Source organism: Ascidiella aspersa, chromosome 7 (genome assembly GCF_963924565.1).
Source record: "Ascidiella aspersa chromosome 7, kaAscAspe10.2, whole genome shotgun sequence".
In the NCBI taxonomy this organism is placed as follows: Eukaryota; Metazoa; Chordata; class Ascidiacea; order Phlebobranchia; family Ascidiidae; genus Ascidiella; species Ascidiella aspersa.
The window spans coordinates 30851408-30873745 of NC_139453.1; the positions used below are offsets into that span (position 1 = coordinate 30851408).

At 35.9% G+C, this 22338-nt stretch overlaps 1 protein-coding gene across 1 annotated transcript; it reads right to left on the bottom strand.

The window, feature by feature from the left end:
* Positions 1-3018: 3018 nt before the first annotated feature.
* On the bottom strand, positions 3019-21889 carry LOC146138950 (SR-related and CTD-associated factor 8-like). The gene is made up of 26 exons (XM_083394745.1): positions 21728-21889; positions 21068-21124; positions 20793-20921; positions 20208-20369; positions 19873-20013; positions 19564-19728; positions 18512-18562; positions 18159-18257; positions 17325-17449; positions 16568-16720; positions 15872-15943; positions 15187-15368; positions 14819-14919; positions 14261-14359; positions 13635-13806; positions 12887-13117; positions 12163-12375; positions 11559-11649; positions 11113-11182; positions 10568-10731; positions 9646-10011; positions 8994-9127; positions 7654-7920; positions 6558-6615; positions 5537-5673; positions 3019-4284 (listed from the first exon to the last, which is right to left on the bottom strand). Exons 2-26 carry the CDS (start codon positions 21095-21097, stop codon positions 4046-4048), a joined length of 3651 nt encoding a protein of 1216 aa, XP_083250871.1. The 5' UTR covers positions 21098-21124; positions 21728-21889; the 3' UTR covers positions 3019-4045.
* Positions 21890-22338: the final 449 nt, after the last annotated feature.

Consider the following 22338-nt stretch of genomic DNA (forward strand, 5'->3'; position numbering starts at 1 on the left):
CCAAAAACGGAGTTGCTTAATTGAATAAGATTGTTAAGAAAACTCGATTTGTGGTTTAATTTACCTTTTAGACTGTATAGTGTATATGTTACGCAAAACTAGTTATTTTACAACTATACAATCAAGTGTGAGAATAAATTTCTTACCAAGATATTGGAGACGTCACAAAAGTACGTCTTAGCAGGGCGTATAAATAAAACAAGTCACTTTAAGAAACTGGAGGTTATCGTTTGATGTCCTTCACAAATATGCAACTGAAATCGCACTACATTCAAGAAACGGGATGGTTCGGTAAAAATATTGAAACGGTTCACATTAAGTTCAATTATGAAAGGCAATTACCTGTTATAACCACCTTAAACTGGTTTAATTTAGAGTTTTGGCCAATTAGAAGCAAACAAGTTTCCAGTTAAAAGTGAAAATTAGGCAATGAGTTTTAACAAGTTGCATAGAAAATTTGCCGAACTTTTTGTCGGAAACCGGTTAGAACCGCCTTTAACTGGTTCTATCTATTTTCGGGGCCAAGTTAGATCAAAAACGATTTGGAGTAAAATTAGAAAATTTGGCAAGAAGTTCTACATTCATCAGACTAAGGCCTAAAGGCCTAAATGGTGAAAACACCCCTGAAACTGAAGGTAGAGGTTGTGAGACAATCAGCCAGAGGCGGATCTAGAGGGGGGGGGGCGATATGGCCATGCCCCCCCCCCAAACTAAAAAATATGTACATTTTTTTTACTTAATAGGCAGCTTATTTCCGCGGTTCCCTAGGTAATATGGCCTATTTTCGCCAAAAAAGACATATTTTTAAGCTTTGTAGTGGTGTTCGAGCTTATGGCGCCATATAATGAATATTTCAAAATAATGGTAAAATTCGTTTCGCGCACTCGCGCAAAGCGGCGTTTTTCAGATTTGCAGAGACGGCTTGTGACCGTACGCTGACCTCGTCTATATAATAACTAACTTATATCCAAGTACAATTAAAAGCTTTTTTTGTTAATGCAAATCTGTATCAGAACCAGCCTGCCAATATACCTGATCCGGCCCGCCGCCTCTTTGACAAATTAGACACGACTCCATTTTAAATACTTTTTGACTATTTTAAGTGTGTAAATGCAAAAAATTTTCGCGCTTTGCGCTAATGATCTTTATACATCCAGTGTGTTTACGTTTTGATGCTCTTTTTGAACTAGATCAGCGCTTCTTTACTGTTGCGCCGTGGAAAGCTGCCAAGTGCGTCGCGGACAAACGAAAAACGTATTCAAACATAATCGACAAATATTTTTTAACCATTTTTTTTTAAATGTAACAAAAACAAGACATTTAAAAGAAATACCGGTATACCAAAAAAATCGCGCTCGCTTCGCTAGCCAGGTGTGCCCCAAATGGTTAACAAGCACTAAAATATATTAACTATAAAATTTATCGTGTTTTCTCAAAATAGTTTTATTACACTTTTTTAATAGTAGTAGGGGGATGACAACGTGTGGACTGGAATTTTAAACCAAGTATACGCTTTTTTTAGCGAATTTGCGCCAAGACTTTACTGCCTCCTTAAAAGTAATTAAAAACACGTTTTCAAACTGCAAAAAAATCCGAGGCCCACCTGATTCACAATTGTTATAAAGTTGTAATAACACAAAATCTCATTTAACATATGTTGTGCGGCCCGCAGAGACCTTTCTGAGTTTGGTTTTAGCCCGCGACTACTACACAAAGGTTGCCGACCCTTGTGTACGGATTTGAATAACCTATCCAATGTTAGGATTAACTCTGCATAGAGTTTTGCTCATTTCAGCAACCTTATTTGGCAAAAACCAACTACAGTAACTTAAAATTGAGAGAAGTGTCATGAAAGAAACACAGCTGACCGCAGCAGACAACGCTAGGATTTTATTGCGACGTGACCTCGGCGCTTTTTCGGCATGTGCGGTTGCTCACGCCTTTTCGGGATAAAGCAAGATGTGTAGACAATAGACATGGTAGCGTCTTTCAGCGATATTCTTCATACCGGGTCAAACTAGGAAACCGGCCCACTGTAGAGGCTAACCTTATTACTTTTTCGTGCTATCAAAAGGTCTGTTTTTCGCGTTATTTTGCAGGAGTTAGTTTATTCGGCCAGCCGATGTTATTTTTACCTGAATTATGACGTCACGCAATGGTATAGTTTTGTGACGTCATATCTGAAAAAATTGTGACGTCATATCTGAAAAAATTTCATGGCCCTCCCCAAACTGAAATCCTAGATCCGCGCCTGCAATCAGCGTATATTTAAAAATCAATATTGTCTTTTATTTAATTATGTTAAACGTATAGTAAAGCAAAACAATCAATATGACTCAATAAAACCATTTTAGCTATGTTTATTTACCTCTGTATGATATAAATTTAACCTCATGCGTAACAATCGTTTTTGTGCGTAACAAATAATAATGGAATCCCTCATTATTTGCTGATGCTCAATCATTTGCTAATTGTCTTATTAGAGAGAGCAGTATTTTAGCAACATGTTTACAAACTATGTTGAGGCAGCTTAGTATTTAAACAGTAATCAGAACTTGCTGATTCGTAAAGCTATATAGATTGGCGTGGTAAAGTAAGTTTAAAACGCGATAGACATTTTAGTTTTCTGCTGACTTTTCAAGGTTGGTTCCAAAACTTTTTAGTCTGTTCCTCTTTTTATCCTTTAAAAACATTTCACAAAGCATTTCTCCATCTGAGGGGGCAAGAAACAATTAAAAGTTCTGTGCAACGAGCCTGGGTCGCGACTAAACATTATGGCCGTTTTAATTAGTTAGGTCACCGACTGCAGTTTGTTAGGATTGGTTTTGGACAGGCTCTCTTTAGTAATACTATGGGAGAATTTGTCATCTGTTCTATATCATGTTCACCTACAAAACGCAGTGAACCAAAATGGATGGCCACAGCTTGGTTGTTGTACTAACGCTCAGCCTTCGCTATGCCGCAAAATGTCGAGAAACACGAAATTATAAAAGGAACAAAGTGCTTGGTGTTGTAAGTTTATTGCTGTAAATCAGTTGTATACTTACTGGCGAAGTAGAAGTCAGGATTTCCAATATATACAGAACACCTCGATATACGCCGAATATAGTGGACATGAGTCGGTAATAGGCTAACTGCATGCAGAGGATAAACAAGACGAATGGTGAACTTAGCTAAACGTAAAACAAAATATCCTTGTAATATTCAGATTTTTAAAGTAAACCATTCCTATAAAATTACCGTATTTGTATACAATAGTACATTATGAAAATTAACATGTAACATTTAGATTTAACAGAAGTAAACGAGTCCTATGAAATTACCTCATTTCTTTACAACAGTACATATGAAAACTAGAACTGATGAAATTTGTGCATATATGAAGTTACACTAAAATTACGCATTTCACAAATCTAAATCCAGGTTACTTCGGTCAGAATCAACTTTGTTGGGAAGTTCCATCAAAATGTTCCTGTTTTACATCTTGACCTGCTACTAAGGGCACGATAACTCTATACAAATATTATCACAAATACAAACGCACATGCAAATGTTGCCAGACTATTTGCCTGGTCTTTAGCGGCGATCCGCCAACAATTTGTTGGACTTTTGCGAAAGAAAAGTTGGGTGTCTTCGCTCCTGCCATTTGCGGAGCACACTGTTAAGATGCCAAACACTTTGTTTGGACTTTCCGACGAAAGTTGTTTACTTCAAACTTCGCTTGAGCCCTTTGCCAAGCACATAGATTTACAAATAAGCAAAACCTGATTATTTGTGTGTTTTCAAGTCGTCTTTTCCTCCGAGAAAGATTGGAATGCCTAAGTATCTTCTGATAACCAGTTGTTGGAAGGCTAGCGTGAAGAAAGCTATCATATCCATGTTTAAATGAATACAACAACAGAACGTTTGTAACTTAAAAAATGGATTTTATTAAAAAAGAGAATGGCATAGAATCTTGCTAGTCGTTTGACAAAAATAACTGTGGACAGAACGCAGCTGAATTGTAAGGAGGCAGTCCAGCAGTGGCGGTAAAAAGTGTAGAAATTCAGCTGTCTTCTGCCGGGGTTTCATCATTAAACTCTGGTTCTTGGCTCGCCACGTCCCCAGTGCTTTCTTGCGCCTCAGCAGTTGGTTCACTGAGTTCTGTTTCTTGGCACAACTTAACTTTAGCTTGCTCGTCGTGAGTTGGAGTGCCAGGACTTTGCTCCATTAGAACGTCTTGGGCGGGTTCTGCTTCTTCATGTACAACTGCTGGTTCTTGTGCGGGAGGCGGTGGCGAGGGTTCTGCGAAAATAAGAGAGAGTTGAAAATAATACTTGTATGGATGTATTAAGAGGTGCAACAATTAACCAGAAAATATTTTCGTACGAGCAAGACTACTAGCTGGTGGTGGGAATCGAACGCACAACTTCGGATACGAGACCAAATGATCTCAAGCCTTCCAGAAAGAGGTAGTGTTATTTTTTATATTAAAGCGTTTAGGTACACAAGTCTAAATATCATTTAAAACAAGCCAACTTGTTATTGTTGTAGTTTTATTTGTCTACTCTCTGCGTAGCTTAATCCTTAAACTTCAAGAATTATATATTTTAAAACACGGTCGTACTGTGCACTAATGCATTTCTATTTCAGCATCACCTTACTAAAATTAATCAAATGTAAGGATATTCGATGTTTGTAGTAAATCTACTTTAAGTTAATCATTTATTTACTACAAACATAATTTCCCTTATTTGCTAAGACTAAAAATCAGTGTGCAATTTGTGTTTATATGTGTTAAACACATAGCTTTTTACTTATTGTAAGAGGTTTGGGCTGGCGAAACTTTTGATCAAGTCTTGCACACAGAAACCCCTTCATTGTATTGTTGCATCACAATATCCCCCACAGCAAGACATTGATTTGTTGTGCCGTGGTCTACTTGTATGCAGGGAAAATTGACATTTTAACTATGCTCAATTAGTTCTCAATTCAATTTGATTTCATTATATTTCTACATTAAAAACTGAAACAAGAATAATAAAAAAGCTAATTATGTTAGTATGAAAAACGATCATTTTTTATGCTGTTGCGTGGTTAATTTCAGGAGCGAAATTGTGTTAAAATATAAAATATAAATAACTGTTCTGCTGCAGCTACGTAGCAAATTTTTAGAGACTGATGAAATAAGCTAGGAGACTGCTTTAGTCCAGAAGAACTAGTGATGACTGAACGCAATATTAATCCTTCTGTTAATACAGTGTTTCTCAACCCATGGGTCGCGGCTTATAATTGTGTTTCCGTTTGACCTGGTTGGGCCGCCGACTTAAGTAGTTCACATCTCTATTTTTACAAGGGATTATATTAATTAAATTCCAATTTCTCTGCTGTTTTATCTTTTGTTCACTTTTTTAATCTATTTAATAGAATTAGATCGCAATAGCTTCGGTGTCATACTTACGCTTAGCATTTGGGTCGCCCCCCAAAAAAGGTAAATGCACTAAAAAGGCAGATAAAAGCACTGTGCTAACTAAACTACCGGCTTTATTCAACATACGGTTGTTAATCGGTTGTGCGGCTTCATCAGTTGGTGCATCTTCTTGTGGCTGTGGAGCTTCAATATTGTCAGGAATATCTTCGACAGCTTCAGGCTCAGTAGTTGCAGGAGGGGCAGAACTTTTATCAGGGTAAGGTCTAAAGTACAACAAATGTTTTACTTTAAACCGGTTGTCCTAAACTTTTTCCTCTCACGCCTTTGGAAAAGTGTTTGTTGGACTTGCGTTTCACCCAGTGGTAGGAATTTCACTAATTTGTATTTGCTTATATAATAAAATAAATTGCTGCTGTATTTTCATAACAATAAGAAACTCTGCTTAAAAATGTTAAAAATAAATATCTATTTAAACCAACAGATACAGATGATGCCAGCATAAGCAAAATGCCAGCATAAGTGAAGTCTCGTGGGTTTGTTTAAAATATATGATGTTTTTAAGTTTTCTTGTCGAGGTTTTATTTAACGGCATTTGGTTTTAGAAAGTAAAGAAAGACGACTCAACCAACTGGAACTGAAAACTTCCTTTGAATTATTTCTTTTAGCTACTTAATAGGGTTGCCACACAATTTTATAAAACAATTCAATTTCCTTTTAGAGCAAATTTGGCATTAAACTGAATCTATTCAAATACTTTCGGAAAGGGTTTGTCAAATACTTTTAAAGATTCAAAAACCCCGTGGAAATCCTGTTAAATCAAGGGTTCTTAAACTATTTTTACCGCGGACCAGTGTAGGCAAGAAATTTTGAGTGATGACGTCATAATAAAAACAGACTTCAGAAATTTGATGTTTTCGGTTCAAAGTCTACACATACAAAGATATAAGTCAAAGTATATTCAGGGCCAAAACGTTTTATTTGTAACTAAAGCCAACTCTTTTCTTTGAAAAATAGATTGCTTGAAGATATACTAATAGTTCAATTAGGCCTTCATGGACCCCCAAAACTAGTTCACGTACCCCCAAGGGGTCCATGGACACCAGTTTAAGAACCCCTGTGTTAAAGTCTTACTTTTAAGTCAACTTACTCGTTTGGTGCCGACCACCGCGAAACCCTGGTCTTTGGCTTCGTTTCTGTTGGAGCACCTGAAACAAGATAGATTTTAGGTAATATAAAAACTAGATAGATTTTAGGTAATATAAAAACAAAAATTGATGATAAACTTTTAAAGAATTGACAAACTGTTCAAAATTGTTAAGTTCGAAAATACTGTTATTATTATTAATAAAGACATTTTTTGCAAGCTAAGCTAAATTTTGATGGAAGCATTTCTGAAGTCACTTTTAGGCAACGATTACGGCTTACGTACCATTCTATACAGGGAACCATCGCCTATTTTATGTTTTATTCGTTTTTTTTATAAAAATCAAGTCAATAAATGTTTGACACAAAATCCGGCGATCGTCAGGCCTTGCAGTTTGGTAACCAGTGCACCAAAGACATATTTATAAAGTATTTCTTGTTATAGTTTATTGTTTGTAAGAGGTTTGGGCAAGGGAAAATACTGTTTAGTAGTGTGTAATCGTAATGCGTCTTTATCCACCGATAATCACATAGTTTATTGTAAGAGGTTTGGGCTGGCGAAACTTGTGTAAAGTCTTGCACACAGAAACCTCTCGTTTGTATTGTTGCATCACAATATCCCCCACAGCAAGACATTAATTAGTTGTGCCGTGGTCTACTTGTATGCAGGGGAGAGGAATTCATTTTTAATTTGATAACGAGGAAAAAATGCACGATATTCCAGAGGTTTTGGTTGGAGAAGGGGGTCATTAAAATACGGACGACTACGTAATTTATTATTGCGGCCGGCACTGTATTTCCTTAATCGTGATCAAACAACGTTATTAATAGTTTAATGGAAGTTTTTGTCGGGAAGAAGGTCCATTTATTTTTTTCTTTCTTTTTACTACATTAAAGTCAAAGTTGAGCATAAATTTTAAATCACGGCAGCGAACTTTAGCCCATACAGTTATTTTTTCAAAAAAAGTTTTTCCGGTATTTTTTTCAAAAAAAGTTTGGTGAGCCCTAATAAGAGAAATCTTTTAAAATAAAACATAGAAAAACCGAAAAAAGATCGATTCTATATTTTAAACTTTACTTCTTTCCGTTTGATACTTTACCTTCATCAGCAGCAGGAGCGGTATTATCCCCGAATCCACTGGGCAAGCCGAACGAAGCGAGGTTTACATTCTCCGCCACATAATCATCTTCTCCCTCGCGTCTCCTCTTGAGAGTTTCTTGTCTCTTCCGCTGATATTCTTCTTCCTCAGGATCGAACGGAGACCTCCTTCTGCCTTCTTCCCTCCTATCATCTCTACGATCCTCTCTTCTATCGCTACCTCCGTCTCTTCCCCAGCTACCACGAGGAGGACCTCCACCACGAGATCCTAAGAAGGAGAATAATTATGTTTGAACATAAAAACTATAATAATCCACCACGACCTCCTAAGTAGGAGGATCATGTTTAGATTCGGAATTATAATTTTAGTGCAGTTGATAGAAAGCACAATAAAATCAGGATTTGACGGAATATTTAATCATCGTTTCTCAACGGTGCGTACTGCATATGCAATGTGCATATAGTATTTAATTAGAACCACGCAATTTCCAAATAAATGAGTTTTGACATAGTTCACGAAAAAGACAGCGTGCCGACATTTTTTTAAGTGTTATTTCGTTTAGTTGAGTGCCAATTGGTCAACACTGAGTATTTCGGTCTTCAGTTTACGAAAGAATAACGCGAGTGTGCCACCGTAACTTGTGTTTTCTCCAAACATTGAATCGAGTAAATTTCAAAAATCTGCGACTAGCGCTGGGTTGTTATAAGAAGTTTGCCACAAGTCTAGCTTATTCTTGGTTTTCCATCACAAGCACATTGGTTTATTTCTTGTTATAGTTTATTGTAAGAGGTTTGGGCTGGCGAAACTTGTGTAAAGTCTTGCACACAGAAACCCCTTCATTGTATTGTTGCATCACAATATCCCCCACAGCAAGACATTGATTAGTTGTGCCGTGGTCTACTTGTATGCACGGGGAGAAATACTTTTTTTTTAATATACATTAGTTGAGAGTTAAACATCAGAAATATAACTTTAAACCCATGTCGGAGAAACTTGTCTCCTTCGTTTACTTCATTTCAGACGTGACTTTGTTCTAACAGCTAAAGTTTAAACTGGATGTTTCAACCATCACTTGTGTTTATTAAATAGGGTAATCAGGTGGTACTATAAAGACAAGTATATATTGTATTCTCGAGAAGCTTTCATACAAACAAGGTTCATTAGGTCAAAGCACGGTTGTGCGTCGAGATTTCAATACAATTTGTATTTACAGAGTGCCACCTGATTATCCTATTTAGCATTCGACAAATACGAGTGGTCGACTGGTCGTAAGCATACCAGTCCAATAATTAGTATAATATAAACCTTAACAACAATACTTTATTACATTAGTTACTTACCCCTCCAGCCTCTATCATCACCCCCGCGCCCCCTGGAACCGCCCCAGGGGGGACCACGGCCCCTTCCGTCCCTGTCGCGGTCCCTTCGGTCAAACTCGCGGGGAGGTGGTCCGTTGCGATCGCGATCAAAATCCCTGCAAAGTAAGGGGTTAATAACGTTAGGTTGCTGATACACTTATACGTAAATGCTATCTAAGATTTTAGAAGTCGTACGGACCAACGATAACGGCAAACATACCATAGCAAGAGACTTATAAAAGAGTTGGGGGCAATAGGATATTGAACACCAGATGTGAATGAGTATTAACATCTGTGGTATTTTAAGGATAAAAATAAGAATGAAGCTGCAGAGAAAGGTTCAGAGTATTCGAAAAATGATGTTCTTTGATCAAAAACCTACAGACCAACAATTGCGGCTAAATTTGAAATGTTAGAATTGTCTCAAGCAACAGTTGCTGGACTCCAAATAAAACAAAACACATTTTTTGATGTTCGTAAACCATAAAGCTAAGGTCAGCTCTTGGTATGAAGGTTTAAAAATGAAAAACGTAACGGGAATTTTAGATAATTATGAAATATAATTTTTAATCGTTCTAAAATTTTGTTTAGCCTGTTTAATCAGAAAGTTCAACAATGTAACAGCGTCATTTACCTTCCTCCTCTGTCGCGACGATCTCTGTCGAAGTTTCTTCGCTCCCCGCCTCTCCCCCGACCCCTTCCGCCCCACTCCATGTCCCGGTCCCCACGGAACCGTTCCCCTCGACTGAAGCCCCGGTCGAAGTTGCGGTCCCTGTCGAACCGGCGCTCTCGGTCCCTATCAAAGGGGGGTCGACCACCCCCCCTCTCGGGCCTTTGGTTGTCGTTTTCGAAACTTCGCTGTCGGTTGAAGTCGGGAGGGGGCCGGTCAAATTCCCGGGGGGTTTCACGAGGGTGGGGAAAGTCATCCGGGCGTCCCGGGGTGGGCCGGTCCTCTGGTTCCCTCGGTGGAGGTTTTTCAAGCACAGGGCGGTCGTCGGGTCTGTAAGGACAAAATGATGTTGAAAATATTGCTATTTTTATTGTTCTTTTGAGATTTCTGCTCAGTTTTTTTATATATTTTTTTCATTCAGCTGCTCATTTTCAGTCCACAGGTTTACAAAAGTAAAAGTTTGGCGGACATTCTTTATTGGTATCGTTTGTGATAAAAGATTAATGCTAAATCTAATCACTGCAAATATAGATTGCTAGTTTTTATTCAAAAAACAAGTATTGAAAGTGTGTAAAATCTTTGCTTCAAACTTCAAAATTTTTCTTACATGATTTTACTTAAATACGGCAACTCAGTCCTATCGATCAAACACTCATAGTAAGTCATGAAGATTTGGTCATCATAGTTGCCAAAATTTATTAGATTTTGTTTTAAAACTTGGTAATAATGACACAGAATAATAAGTAAGCAATAAAACTTATAAAATGAAGTTCTGTTACACCAAGTCTAATATTTTGGTGCTGCGAAAAAAGGTTAAAACACACTGCCACGCAAAGTGAAAATATATTTCCACATTTCCAAATAACTTAATATAGTTAGTGGTCACCTTTCAGTTGGAACATCCCTCTCAATATCCATCTCCAGGTGCATTGGGGCTCGGATATGAGGGGGCATTCCTAGGGGGGCTGTGGGGTTCTGGGGCGGGGGTTCCACTTGCATCAAGCGGAGCCGCATGCCACCGGGGAACCCCCCTCCTTGCTGGGGAGGCAACTGTAAAAAGTGGAAAAAAGGTAAAAATCTGCATCAAAAAAAGGTAAAAATCTGCATCTTTTTTTTTTTGCCGACCCAAACCCTGTGTAAGTGTACTTTACCCAGCAGTCGACAATTTAGCCGTTTATGCAAGATCCTGAACAACTACATTATTACTGAACGCGTAAAAAGAGAAATATCACATTTATTTCGAATTAAACACTGATGATGCCTTATTTTGTGGCGAAAAATAGTTCTCTTAGGAACTTGTAAATGACTGACTTTAATTAAAACAGGAAAGTGCAAAGAATATCTACGTCCTACGAACTATTATGGTAAATGTTGTTCACTAAACATTATAACAACATTTTCCCTAAAACAAATCTAAAAGTGGACAACTACCTGGTGCATTGCACGAAGCTGGGGTTGCATAGGACCTGCCATCATTTGGGGACCACCAGGAAACTGCATTCTGAACAACAAGTAAAGAGTTTCACACTGCTAACAGGTTCCAGCAGTAAAACCTGTATTGTAATTGCTGAAAACGATACTATCATTAGCCGGCTTGTTTAACATATATGAAGATGGTTGGTCAATGGTCAGTGTTAATACTAAAAAAAGACCAAAACAGAAGATCTTTAAGTTATAATTTTCGAATTATGGCTTGCAAATTTTACAAAACAAAAAATAACAGTTGAAATACATCTATGGGATGTTAAAATAAATCCAGATAAACAATAAATTTATTGGTGTTTGGAAATGTTTTTTTTGTCATTCCTATACTTGAATAACAAATCGTTTTTCAAGAAACACATCTGTAATAGGTTATTGATGCATAAAAGGGTTACCTAGCTCCCATCGCAGGGTGGAATCCAGGTCGGAGTTGCATTGGAACTCCCATCCTTATTGGCATCACACCCATGCGTGGCTGCATCATGCCTGGAAATAAAATATAACAGTGACAAAATCTGTAGGAGCTTCTAAAACATTTTACTTAATTGTGTTTGTTAAACAATATATTAAAAATGTTTGGTTGAAAAATGCATAACTTTCTGGCAACTCAGTCCTATCGATCAAACACTCATTCAAGAATTGTCATGAAGATTTGGTCATCATTGTTGCCGATAATATATTTAAATACATTATTGAAATAATATTTTAAATAAAAAGGTTAAGCTGTTAATCTTATTTACCAAATGGGGGTGTTTAGAGCAGTGGTCTTTAACCTTTTTATACTGCTAGGATTTCTCTTTATCCAGGGTTTGCAGTCTTTTTTATTTAAAATAAATTACAACTACATTTAAATTATGGAAACCTATTCATAACATACCTCTGGGTCATGGTTTAAAATTTAAAATGTTATTTTTTCAACTAAAAAATAATTTTAATGACTTTTGCATGTGAACACTTCTGAAAAATCTTAAAAAAGTACAAAAATTCTGCACAACAGACCTCCAGGCATCATTTGAATGACGGGCATCTGCCCTGGGAATCGTTGTGCCATGGAAGCTGGGGCAAAGTGGGGTGGGAATGCTTGCTGGGGCTGACGGGGGGCCTCTTCACCCTGCTCGTCCCTCGTGGGGGTCGTTTCACCCAATTTTGGCTCCGGTTTAACCTCAGGGGGTTGTTGTTGTTGTTGAGGGGGCATACCAAGGCGTTGACGAACTGTAGAAAGTTAACTTATAAAGTAAACAAATTGTTTATAGTTGCCAAAAAATGATAAAATAACTAAATAGTGGCATTCTGTTATTTTATCATTTTAACTCAAATATTTGCAATACTTGGCAAAAATACCACGGTTTGGAATCACCTCCACTAAAATTTTCTGTGTTAAACGTTATTGTTTTTCGTCAAAAAATGCAGCCTAAAATAATAGGTGTAAAACGTTTTGCAATTTTTTCAATTTAGTTGGTAATAACGATGATTAGTGATACAAAAGCAGGTTATAATTTGTAAAGATTTGCCTAAAAAGCACCACTTGTTATTCATCGTTATTACCAACTAAATTGAAAAAATTGCAAAACGTTTTAAATATTTGAGTTGACTCCCTCTAATGGGTTTAAAAAACGCTTCATAGCATTATTTTCCGGTTCTGCTTTTTGTCGAAAAACACAGTTAAATAAAATTTGGACTAAAAGTACTACCAAACCATAAACAAACATTTAATTTAAACCACCTTCAAATGGGTTCATGCCAGCCACAGGGAATCCAGGTCTCATTAGCATCTGCATTGACGGTCTCGGTGCCATCTGCATTGCCGGGGGGATACCAAAACTGGCTGGCGGAACCGGGGTGGCCATCATCTGCTGTGGAACCATGGCCTGGGGTGGAGCCATCTGTTCCACTGGGTCCTTTGGTTCCGCTTGGATGAGTTCATTAGCAGGGGCTGTTAGGGCAGTGAATTCAGCTAAAAATAGAATTGTAAAAAAATATGTTTAAATTTTTTTGTAACAAAAAAATTCGAAAATAAAAAAGATTTTATTTTGTTCCTCAAAACTGTAAAAATGTCATAAAACTAAAAAATAAAGTATAAAAATATGACAATTTTTACTAACGAAGTTCAGAAACGAACCAAGATATTGTTTGATAAAACAGGAATTTGGAATGCACTCAGAACTGATAAATAATCAGAATGATCATATGTCCCTATCTAAGTATCATCATTGTGCATTTCACTAAAAAAATATATTGAGCTGACAAGAGTCTTACAGCAAAATATCCTCGGTGGAAAATCCCAATATTTCAGGCTAACATCCAAATTTTATGGTTAGAACAGTTCACAGACATTAAATTATTTAGCTCTTCTAACTTCTCTAACTGCTACAGGAAAGACTTCAAGAAAGTTAAACAGGTTTTTTATCAGTGAGAAGTCTCCTGAAAAAAACATTTTGAGTTTAGTTGAACTTGAAATATGTTTTGCCGACCTTTCTTATCAGCGGGGACAGTTTCGGGGTCAACGAACCCCCACAAGGTCAACATCCTCAGCTGGCTGGGGTCAGGGGTCACGGGGACGTAGTTGACTCCATCTTCCTTCACCCACGTTGGTTTCTGGTCTTCGGGCATTTCCTTGCTTGGCGCCCAGTCACACTTGAGCGACTAAAATGAGAAAGTTAAAGGTTAAGTGTTGTAATTGACTTCTGACTTTATGTAATATAAATGAGAACTAAAAATACGGGCAATTAACTCAGCATTCAATAGTTTTATTAAAAGTGCAATATTTAACCATCTTTGCTCAAAACGTCATATTTGAACAAATTTGGCAAGTATAGTAATTAAAAAACGACTTATGAATACAAAACATAATTTGAAGTTCTGAACAATTGTGGTTTCACCCAACAAAACCAAGATTTCAAAATATTTCCTAATAAAATGTGGTAAAATGTGGTTGCAGCATAACAAACTGGTTAAAAAAATTAGATTTATCCACCATTTTTGTTGGATACTAAGCATTTGGGTCAAATGTGCACCTTTCAAGAATTTTATATCCAAATAATTCTTATAGTGCAAATTATAATGATGAATGGCATAGTACGAGGTAGAAGCCACTTACTTTGCCTCCCATCCTTGCGTGCCTGATCTTGTAGAGTGCTTTGGATGCATCGGCTCGTTGCTTCATGCAAATGTAAGCACAACCGCGAGGTGGAATCATCTGAAATCACAATGTACTAGGTTCAATAAAACTTAAAACTCATGCCCTGCTTCATCTGACCCTTTTACTGTGGTATAAGAAGCTCAAACAATAATAAGGTCACCCTTGTTTTAAATCAGGGCTTCTTAAACATGGGTCTGTGGAGAAGTTATTGGTGGTCCATAAAGGCCAACTTGAAATCTTTGTGTATTATTTAACAATGGAATGAATGTTGTTAGAAAGAGCCAAAATAACTTGAAATTCATACCATGTTTTAAGTGGTAGGTAGAATTGTAAACGCTTCAAATTAACTCTTTATTTATGATTGTTGAAAATGAACAAACTATTAAAAACGTTCAAAATGCTACCTACTTCTGTATGAGCTTTGATATTTATACTGTGTCTTACCGCAACCTCTAACTATTATGCACCAAAGAATAAAATATTGTAAAATCATTATTATTTCAATTCTGTACTTACATTGATGGACTCCACTTGTCCATATTCTTCCACCAAGCCTTGTAGTTCATGTTGCATCACCTTAGACGAAATGTTTCCAATCCAGAGGGTAGTTGTGCAAACTAAATAAAAAGCATAACTTAAAACTAAAGTTTGCAAGATGGTTTCATAAAAATTAGAAATACTGTTGGTAAAAATGTAATTAAACTTATAAGAATGCACTCAGAACTGATAAATAATCAGAATGATCATATGTCCCTATCTAAGTATCATCATTGTGCATTTAAATAAAAAAGAAAAAAACTTGAAAAAAAATACCTAAAAAAACAAACTAATAAAGTTGTTTTTAAAAATTTAAAGTTTTAACCAGTAAAACATAGAAATCTTACCACTGTAGCATCCCTCTCTAACTGGGGGAATTCCCTTGTCATTTGCCCTTCTTCGTTCCCTTGACCTTGAGCGGGACCTCTTTGACCTTCGGCTGCTGCGATCTCGGGATCGTGACCTTGACCTCCGTGAGCGATGGCCTCTGTCGTGAGAACCACGTCGGTTATGTCTTCTGTCACGTGATCTACATAAAATGACACAAGACAAGAATTAAATTTCAATAAAATTATGTAAAAAAAAACAAGGATTTTTATTTTAAATTAAAATAATTAAATTATTTTTCCTCACTGATCACTTTTAAATCTTTGATCAATTAAAAGTATTTGTTTAATTTCTCCTTACATGGAAAGCTAGAACCTTTGCAAAAGATTTTTACTGTTTAATATTCATAAAAGATTGAGCTGTGTGATAATTGCCTAAACGTGTTACTTCTGGATTTATAAAGTATATTGAGCTTGGGGGTTTGGGGCAGATAATATTTTACGGCAAAGTACACTCAGATTAACAGATAAATAATCACAAACTTTCAGTTGTCCCTATCATAACATCATCATTGTGTACTTTGGTAGGGAAAAACTTATTTAAATAACAGAATGCAGTTACGAACACAAAATATAGGCCAAACAGTAGTAAGACAGTTACTAAGGTTTGTCTTACATAGTGATGTGTCCTGTGAATTTACTTTACCTTGATCTGCTGTGTCGTCTTCTGTTGTTACGTTGAGATCCTTCGCTTCGATCCCTGCTTCTTGAAGACATTCTGTGACGATCAAGATGTTAAAATCAACACAATAAGTTGATACACCAGGAATAATCAGCATTACTATGAATTGGCTTACATATTCAGAAGCTAATACAAATTGATCATCCATGAAGTCAACATATAATTTATCCATCATTATATGAAAGCCAAGATAATACATTTTTACTTTCTAATTAAAATACTTCTAGAAGTAGAAAAAATTAATTCAAAAAGTCAATTGTTTGAAACAGACTCTTGAGAAAACAAAAAGGGTGAAAATATAAAAAAAACCTAAAATTTGTAATAAAATTGTTTAAAAACACTATTTAAATTTCCCTTGGTAAGAACCTTGCTTAAATTAGAAGCATAAAACACAATTTCAGGAGAATTTAGGGTTTAAACTTTAGTGTCTGTCTAAAACTTTTAAAGCTTTAGCAAATACTCTAAAACCATATTTTGAAACAGTATAGTGCCACACACTCTTGTAATTTAAAAAGAATGAAATCTTTGCTGTATTGGGAAAGTATAATTTACTCAAAAGTAGACTAAAAACATTTGGAAACAATGATTAAAAACTTACTTAAGGTTTAAACCAATAAAGGCTTTATAATAAAGTTTTTTGGAAGCACTTTCTAGCCTTACTCTTGTATTTCTTTGTTAAAGTTTTCTTGTTCCTCCTCGAGTCTTCTCCTCCTCTCTTCATCGGGGTTCAACCGGTGGGGGATTCCCCCATTGGGGGCGGTCAGTTGATGGATTTGGTCGGGGGTCGGGAGCTTCGCAAGGAGATCCGGGTCACTGGGGTAAATTTAACGGTTCAGAGCTAATGAATGGGCGGATTTATAAAGAGGGTTGCGGAGTCGTTCTGACTTGGACCTCAACGGAGTTTGTTTATTAAGACTACAAGAGTCCCGATGCGCATTTTAAAATTTCTGAACTAATAATGCCACAAGCAATAAATTGTAAAGGTGGAATAGTACATGGTTAGAATACTCTCAACTTGTATAACACCCTTTATGAGTCTATACTCAAGACTAAATTTCTGTATTTTTAAGGAAAACAATATATAGAAAGGTATAAGTTTCAACACATTAGGTGGATAAACATCTCGTGGTACATCGTTACATGCAGAAAAGTAAAATGCTGAGGAATTAAGTTTTACTTTAAATAACAAATCTTTTATGAGTGCTAAAGCATAATGGTGGTCAATTCACAATTTTATCCTATTAGTGTATTTCTTGCCATAATCAGAAGCTAATACACATTGAAAATCATTCAATAATTCACAATAAAAACTTCATCATGCTTTGCAAGAGAATACAAATAAAATCTGGACAATTGTTTGACCATTTAAAAGTTTTTCTGTACAATCGTGTTTTTTTTAATGTATATTACAACTTACATTGCACTTTGTTGGTTTATTTTGACGTTGTTTGGAGGTGTTTGTTCATCGTCACTGTAATCGTAATCGAGAACAGCTCGGTTGAACGTAGGTTTGTGTGGTTGGTTCTGGTTCATTCCCATGCTCTGCACATTAAAACAGGTGTAAAAAAATACTCTTGAAAAAATACAGATTCAGCAGGTGCAAAAACTATAAAGTTATTGTTGCACTTATAACAGTAATAGGGGCGGATGACAAAAAACACACAGTCGCCAAGTAAGCATCCTGTCTATAAGGTAAAAATAATCGCAATGTTGGTCTATAAACATTATAGTTTTCCAAACAAGAATACTACCTTAAAAATTAGTAAGATTTGCACACATATAAATGAGTAAGGATATCTGACTATTAACAGGAAGTAATAAATTAGAACCTTGTTTTTATGTGGGCAGTGGGCACAAACTGTAACACATAAACATTACTTTACAAACTGCAGAGAAAACTATTATCTAGCAGTCACAATTAAAACATAATGAATATCGTCAAAAAATGCTTTACCCTTATTAGTAAATAACCCTTAGGAGATTGTTTCTACCAATCATTAAAATGCTATTTTGGGGCATTTATTTGTTAAAAAATGGTAAAAGACTGTTGAATAAATTTTTACACAATTTTATTGGATTTAGTTTTTTTTAATATTCCTCTTGTATGTTATTTAACTGCGAGTCATAATTTTGTCATTTTTGAAGGCATGAACCTAGTTAAAATCCACCACTATATCCTGTCTTATGACTTTAACACTATATTTCCTGTTCAATTTTTTTACTTTTGTAGCATTAGTTGTTTAATTTTTACCTGTTGTGCGAGGAAGGGTGGTTGATGAGCTGAACTTGAGGGAGGTTGTTGAAACATCGGGTGTTGTTTATTAGGGGCTGGTGGGATGTTATTCGCATGCTAAACACAACACTTGCTGAATTATACATAGCACTACATAACAGTGATGCCATTCAACTTTGTGCCCTTTTTGTTATACACTTTAACAATATCAGATATGATAGAATAATAAATTTGATAACCTCGAGTGCAGAGAGTTACAAAAACTAAGTTTGTTTTTATAACTGCTAGGCTGAAAAAGTGTCATTTATTTTTATAACTTTTTCCTTAGACCAGACCTAAATTTTCTACGTTTACTATAGAAATGAACAAACCTCGTTGTCCATATATTCTTCCACTACTTCTTCTTCTATTTCAACATCCAGCTGAAAAGTTATATAAAACAAAGTTAAAACTTTAGCATTCCACGATAGTAATAGTATTTTCTAAGGTCCTTGTAACCCAAAAAGGGAAAAACTTTGAAATATGTATTATTCAAAATAAATTTTCCAGCTATGATGAATAAAATGGTGGCAGATATGTTAAACTACACATATTTTAGGTTAATTCAATTCTAGTAATTATTCATGTTGACAGCACTTCTCTACTGTTAGTTCGGACACTACACTTAACCTAGAAAAAAACTTTAAACTAAAAACTTAACATGGCAAGTTATAGGTTCGCTATCCGATTGGCATTTTATTCCGATACCAATAGTCGAAGGCATAATGTTGCTTAAACAAGCGAAACAAATGAAATTAAAGCGTTCACAAGTAATTTTTCCAGGCCATTATGCCAAAACTTGCTTTAGTGTTGATATGTTTAATTGCTTTACTAATGTTTAATAATTTTACATTATAGAAAATAAAAATCGCCACATTTTCGTTGTTGAAATTCATATATTAATTTGGTATCAGACAAGTACTATTTGGTATCAGAAATGGGCTCCGATCTGATATTATTGGAAGTCTCCTAGCCCAGTGTTTCTTAAAATGTTAAATGGTTCACCCCAGGGTGAATAAAATTTTTGCAGGGGTGAACCAACCAAAAGGGGTGAAAAAGGGTGAACCGTCAGAAATGGATGATAGATCTACAGTAAATCCACTACTGAACTGTTGTTTTTTGGTATTTTCAAGTACAAAAATTGGTGACTGTGTTTTGTAGGTTTATATTTCGAGACTTGAGATATTGTAGATTTGCAATGGTAAAACTTAGCTTTAGTTGACCTTAACAAAAAATGAAACAACCTAAATCATTTTGTGCTGTTATATCATTAGACAAGATAGTTTTATTATATCATTAGACAACGATGAATGAAATCTGGAGATCGATGCTAGGGGTTAACAAAACTAAAAAAGTTTAAGCACTGGCCCAGCCAGTTACACACCTGTTCGTTGCCCTTGACTTGCTGCAGTAGTTCCTGTAGTTGGTTTTGTTGCGATGATGAAAGGAGTCCGGCAAGACTTTGGATCTTTCCGGCGTCAGGGTTAGCAATTAGGTTAGCCAGGATGTTTGTAAGGTTTGTCGGGTCTGTTGGGGCATCTCCGGACTTCTGAGTGGAAAAATCATGTTAAATAACTGTAATAACAAATTGAGTTAGTTAGTATACCGATTAAAATTTGCCTAAAAATTCACAAAATAAAAGTAAAATGTTTTGGTATTATTGCATGTAAATGTAATACATTTGTTTACGAACCTCGTTTTGTGCTTTAGCTACCGCCAGATCTCCAGCGCCGCCTGGTGTAGGGGCACCACCCATAACCATGAGTTGTTGAACAATATCTTGAGGAAACACGTTGTTCTTCTGCCACAGGTTGAGCACTCGCAAAACACGAGGCTGAAAACACAAAAAGATGAACATAATTTACCAAGTCAATTTTTTAAGTAAATTCATAATTTCACACAATACCCCTGTCTAAATACATTTCAGATTTAAAAAGAACGATTTTAAACAGGTCAATTGATTCTCATTAACCCAACTGAATTGTTGTTCGTGCTTTGACAAATTTGTTATTATTTATTTTTTATTACCTTGTCTTCCTGTGGGCATTTGTAGATATGCTGAAACGTTGTGAGCATGTTCTTGCATAGACGCGGCATAAAAACATCTTTCTCGGGACCAAATTGGTGACGTGATTGCCGCACAACCGAGTCCATCACATAAAGACCCGGTACTTTATATTCGGGGCGACACTAAAAACAAAGAAAGTAAAAATACATTATAGATAACAAACCAACTTACATACACTTCTTAATAGCAGAACAGTGTTCGACAAATTTTAAAATGTCAGTAGTGCAATCGTTTTTATGATTTAAATGACATTAAAATCTATTTTGTACTGACCTATTTTATACTTGTCATGCAATTTCATGCAAAAATTTTTGAAGAAAATTTGTAGGTTTTTAAGACTCAAAATCAGACCGCTCAAGGTTTTTTGAACAACCTAACTTTGCAGTTAAAAAAACATTTAAAACTAAACTGATTTCTGTAGCTAACTTTTAACAAAACCAAATAGAGCCAAAATTATTTAAAGAAATTTTATGACTATTAAAAGGTTACTGGACGCACTTGCAATCAAGGATAATTAAACAGCAGGAATGTATAAAAGCTTTTACCTTTTGAATAAATTTCTCCACACTTTGAACGATGTGTTTGTAGAACTTTATTCCTTTTATTGCCTTTTTTGTGAGAAGTGTCATTTTGGCTCTCGAGATCGGAGGCTTTGTCTCATAGATGCCAGACAGCTAAAAAAATTAAAAGTTTAAAATCTCAGAAGCTGAATGATAAAACTATTTGCACTCTTTGAAAGCTAAAAAAGTCAATTCATTAAAGTTGGGAATGGCATTTACAATCACAAATATACAAAAGATAAAAAATGTTTTATCCTTACCTCTTCATTGAAAGCTTTAACGGCATCCATTTTGGCAGTTGGATTAACTGGTTACCACTGCAATGTAAAAGTTTTATTTTTTAATGGTTTAGAATCTTACCATAATTATTAAAACAATGCACATTATTTGGGTTAGGGTCGAGTTAGCGTTTGGGTGAGTAAATGCTTGACCCACCCTCACCCAAATAATGTGTGTTGTGGTAGGATTCTAGGTGCTCTTTCACTATTGTAAAAATTGATAAAAAAAATTTTTCTTTAAATGCCGTATACCACAACACATATTGTTTGGGTTAGCGTTTGGTTGAGGTGGGTCAAGTTATTATTAATAATAAACATAATATTACTTGACCCACCCTCACCCAAACGCTAACCCGCACCCTAACCCAAACAACACGAGTTGTGGTATGCGGTATTATTTTTATTTTTTTTTTGCATAACTTTTCACGTACAATAGTGAAAGAGCGCCGGATTCTAGACCAGGGGCTCGAACTTTTTCACTGGTATAGATTCCTACAACAGCGAACATTGCGTAGGTCAAATATTATTACTATAAGATAAATTTACTGGACACACCCTTCCCCAAATATCGTGCGTTGTTTAATAATTGTTATAACGCTGTGATATGACCAACACAATTAATGCAGTTACAGCGAAACTCACCTGTTATAAAATGCCTGTGACGAGGCAAAACATTAATATCTCGCACCAATATCGCCCCAGTGCTTAAGTGCAGCCTAGAGTAACCGCAAACAGCCAAAACAACCCGAAGTTAAGGCAAATAACTGCGATTATAGACGATTTTTAATTCACTTCATTTTTCGAGCAAAACACGCAGCTCGTCACAAGCCAAGAACCGGTGACCTATGACCCCGCCGCTTGAACCGCTCCATCGACACAACGGTTCGGGCGCTTTCATTTTACAGAGTACATAACAATGAGATTTCAGATAAATATTTGTTGCCCATATCTGTCCAAGTTGCTGTTGACAAACCAGAATTGTTACGAAAAATTTGTGTGACGAAGTTTATATTTTTATCTGAATGTTAAATGAACGTATTCCCGTTTACGATGGATTTTAAGAATTCTAACGCAAAAGTAAAAGTTCGATTATATTAAAATCCTGGAGTTAGCGTCCTGCTTTCATTAGTACAGGATGGGGGGCCTTTTTTTTTTATTAGTACAGGGTTGGGGGGTAATATGAATATATACACATAATTTACCTTAAATACCTATGATATTAATATGTACATACGATTTTATTATCACATTTT